At 35.0% G+C, this 3,421-nt stretch overlaps 1 protein-coding gene across 1 annotated transcript; it reads right to left on the bottom strand.

Annotated features, from left to right (window-relative positions):
- Positions 1 to 1,216: 1,216 nt before the first annotated feature.
- LOC128071045 (heat shock transcription factor, Y-linked-like) lies at positions 1,217 to 2,894 on the bottom strand. The gene is made up of 2 exons (XM_052664034.1): positions 2,382 to 2,894; positions 1,217 to 1,903 (listed from the first exon to the last, which is right to left on the bottom strand). The coding sequence occupies exons 1-2, from the start codon at positions 2,892 to 2,894 to the stop codon at positions 1,217 to 1,219; spliced, it is 1,200 nt and encodes a 399-aa protein (XP_052519994.1).
- Positions 2,895 to 3,421: the final 527 nt, after the last annotated feature.

Raw genomic sequence — 3,421 nt, 5'->3', positions numbered from 1 at the left:
ATGATGATAGTGCAGGTTATGGGAAGTTGTTGAGTAATGTATATAGCATTTGATTGGTTCTTACATTTCTTTATTGATAATTCAGTAAGTACTTAAAATGTGTCATTTTCAGGCTCTAAGTTTTAGCTGATGTGAAAGATACATAAGGAAAAGCGGGTAGACCCAAAACACATGGAAGACCTGATATCTGTGCTTATCTTAATAGGAGGGCAAACAGAGTTTCCTTCCAACACTAAGAAGGAGTTGAGACAAAGCTGTGAGGTGGGGCTTAGCATGACTGAAAGTAATTTGCGTGATTGTAGCTACAGAAGCACAGTGTAACAAAAAGATAATGAAACAACTAAGGAAACGGATGTTATGTCTTCAAAGAACTTGTTAACCATGTTGAGGTGCTGCAATCACCACAAGGAATTTATTCTGTCTCTGTGGGAACAGATAAGCAACATCTAAATATGCCTTAGGAAATATAGGGTGGAATCTTGGTGGGAGGAAATAAAGGCATACCTTAAGGAGAGCAGTTCAAAAATGACCCTATACAATACCACTTGTAGAATACCTATCTAGTGCTGACCATGGGCCAGTCATTGACTACGTCATGTTATGTTTGGTATCCCAGGGATGGTATGATGGTGATCATGATTTTGGATATGCTGCAACATCTATATTTTCAAGTATGAAATGAATTTCTATAATGAAGACAGTCTGTCTAACCTCTTAAGACTCTATCCAATCTCATAGACTATGGTATAACTGAGAATGCTCTAAAGTATGTACTCTGTATTTGCATTTTTATATTTTATTCTTATCTCTTCCTTCTCCCATACGATCCTAATTTACACACCCATTCATTTCAGCAGGGATGATTTCAGAAGTCACTTTTATATCCACTACCTCTTTTCCTATTTTTCTCATTTTCTTGCTTACAAACGATTAGGTTTCATTTACCTAGGATGCATAAAGAATGTTTCCTTGAACTAAGGAGTTTATAAAACAACACAGTAAAATAGACGTTGAAATAAAGCCTCATTTTACTCTTGTTTCAAAACAGAAAATGAAACTATTTGAAGATGAACATGTAACAAAATGAAACTAATGAAGATGAACATGTAAATTTATTGTTCATATACAAGAACTGTAGGAATTTGTTGACATATCCAACCATAAATTTTACTCTTCCTTATGCTGCATAATCTGATATTTATTTGATAGATCAGTTTTAATTAGGATTGTTTTCATATAATGAAGATTTTTGATGAGTTGACCTTGAAAGAGAGGAGGCAGATGTATCACGGATCCTTGGCACTGGGGACCATGAGTTCCCTCTCTGTTGCAGGTTAGGAAAAGGACTGTCATGGGCTATCATATAGCTGCACCTAACTGGAAAGTTAGAAGGATGCACCAGCAGTCCAACATAACTGCTCTGTAATGGAGATACAATGTGGTTCTGAGAAGCAGAAGTAGTTGTAGTAGCAAAGTTCTCCATGCGGCCATTGGCTTGAGTGTAGCTACTATGTGAGTGCCGATTAAAAATGCTCATCTGATTTAAAACAGCAGATTGATCTATCACAATCTTTTCTGTTTGTCTAACTGATGTTGATGATGGGTAAGGAAAATCACATGGAGATAGGGCACTTGTATTAGCGATGGTCTGCCTGGTATAAGGCTTTAGTATGAAAGGCACGCTTAAACTTGTGGAGGCTGAAAATGCATTCTCCCCACTAGCTTCAGGAAGAGAACTAGAGTTACAGTTATCTATGTTGCCCCTTGCTTTAACATTCTTCTTCTTGTAATCTTGAATTAATGAAGCATTTGGAGAGACATTTTTAATCCCAATTCTTCTTTTCATTCTTAATAGAAGTTGGGGATAGCCTTTTTTGAAATTTGGATTATGATAGATCTGTAACTAAAATCCAAGGAGAAAATTATTTAGTTTCTTTATAAACCAAGGTAAAACTGACAAGGAAAGCTAAACTATAAAAATATATTCTTTTAATGATACAAATTAAATAGAATCAGATAAAACACCTCCATTAGTAGTTTTAACACCTTACATGTTAAAAACAATTATGATCCTCAAGTAAAAATATATTGTAAAAATATACAGTATATACAGTAAATACCAAGTAAAAATATGTTGTAAACATATACAGTAAATCCCACTTTAATTAGCTTCAGGACTTGTATCCAGTTTCAAGTTGCTAGGAATGTTTGTTAAATATTAAATATTTTAACCTCCAGCTGTTCTCAACTTCAAAAAATAAAACTTTTTCAACAATTATCTCAATTTTAAATTGTTTTAGCTACATACGTGAACACGCTGCTTTCGAGGTCACATATTTAATCGTACATATTGCCAATAATAAGTGAAAATTTTGGATTACCTTGCTCAAAACAGAGACATTGCTTTTTTCTTCCAGAAAGTCAGCTAGTGAAGCAGATCTTTGAAAAGTGTGTTGCTTTTTTTTAAACCCATAAAGGTTAAGCTGTCGAACTAAACTTTTCATACTATCAGTTTCAAATATTCTGAAAGGGGCCTGTCTTTCCAAGACTTCTTTCTTGAAGACTTCTTCATTGATCACTATAGAAGTGCCACTCTCATCCCACCAAATAGATTTAAACTGATCACTTTCAACTAGCTTCCAAAGTTTTTGAGGAAAAGTTAGTGAAAGAAAATCGTTCAATTCATCTGTTTCAGAGACAGAAAATTTGTAACGTGGCATTTTTATCACAACTTCCTCAAACAAAGCCTGAAAAGCATCTTCTTCAATCATAGATCTCAAAACTGAGTCCTCAGTAAGTGTGTAATCACACAAAGGAGATCTAATAGTGGTTTCTGAACCAGTTGACTCATCTTTAGGAAGCATATCTTGAATTTCTGAAGGAATATGTGCCATCTCAAAGAAATCTTTCTTCAGATACTTTCCTTATTTGTCTGATTTTACACACTGCAACTCCTAATGGTGCTTGACTGGCCTATGGAGATAAACTCTCTAGACCATCACCGGGGTTCTCAAAGTCAAAAAGCTGTGACATCACGAAGTCACTGGTCTCCTAGCAATTGAAGGGTAGCTATGACATCACAAAGTCGCTGGTCTCCTAGCAATTGAAAGGTAACGTTAAACCAGTGTTTACTTTTGTATCAGTTTAAAATACAGGTTGCTTACATTAATAGTAACCAAAAATATGAAACCTGCAAAATCTCATTCCTAAAGACTTTTTACACAGAAAAATCACATCAATAAATCTACTTGGTTTCTGAAATAAAAGTGATTTATCACCTTTCTATACTGTTACCAAACCAAACTTGGGTCTGCTTGCTTCTGTGCAATAAAGTCAATCAATTGACTGTGGGTTGCAGTGAAAGCAAGTGAAGTGTTTATTGTAGGACCGAGCAAGGCATCCTAGCAGCTAGTGCTTAAAA

Source organism: Budorcas taxicolor, chromosome Y, assembly GCF_023091745.1.
Source record: "Budorcas taxicolor isolate Tak-1 chromosome Y, Takin1.1, whole genome shotgun sequence".
Classification (NCBI taxonomy): domain Eukaryota; kingdom Metazoa; phylum Chordata; class Mammalia; order Artiodactyla; family Bovidae; genus Budorcas; species Budorcas taxicolor.
This window is presented reverse-complemented; position numbering and strand designations above follow the sequence as displayed.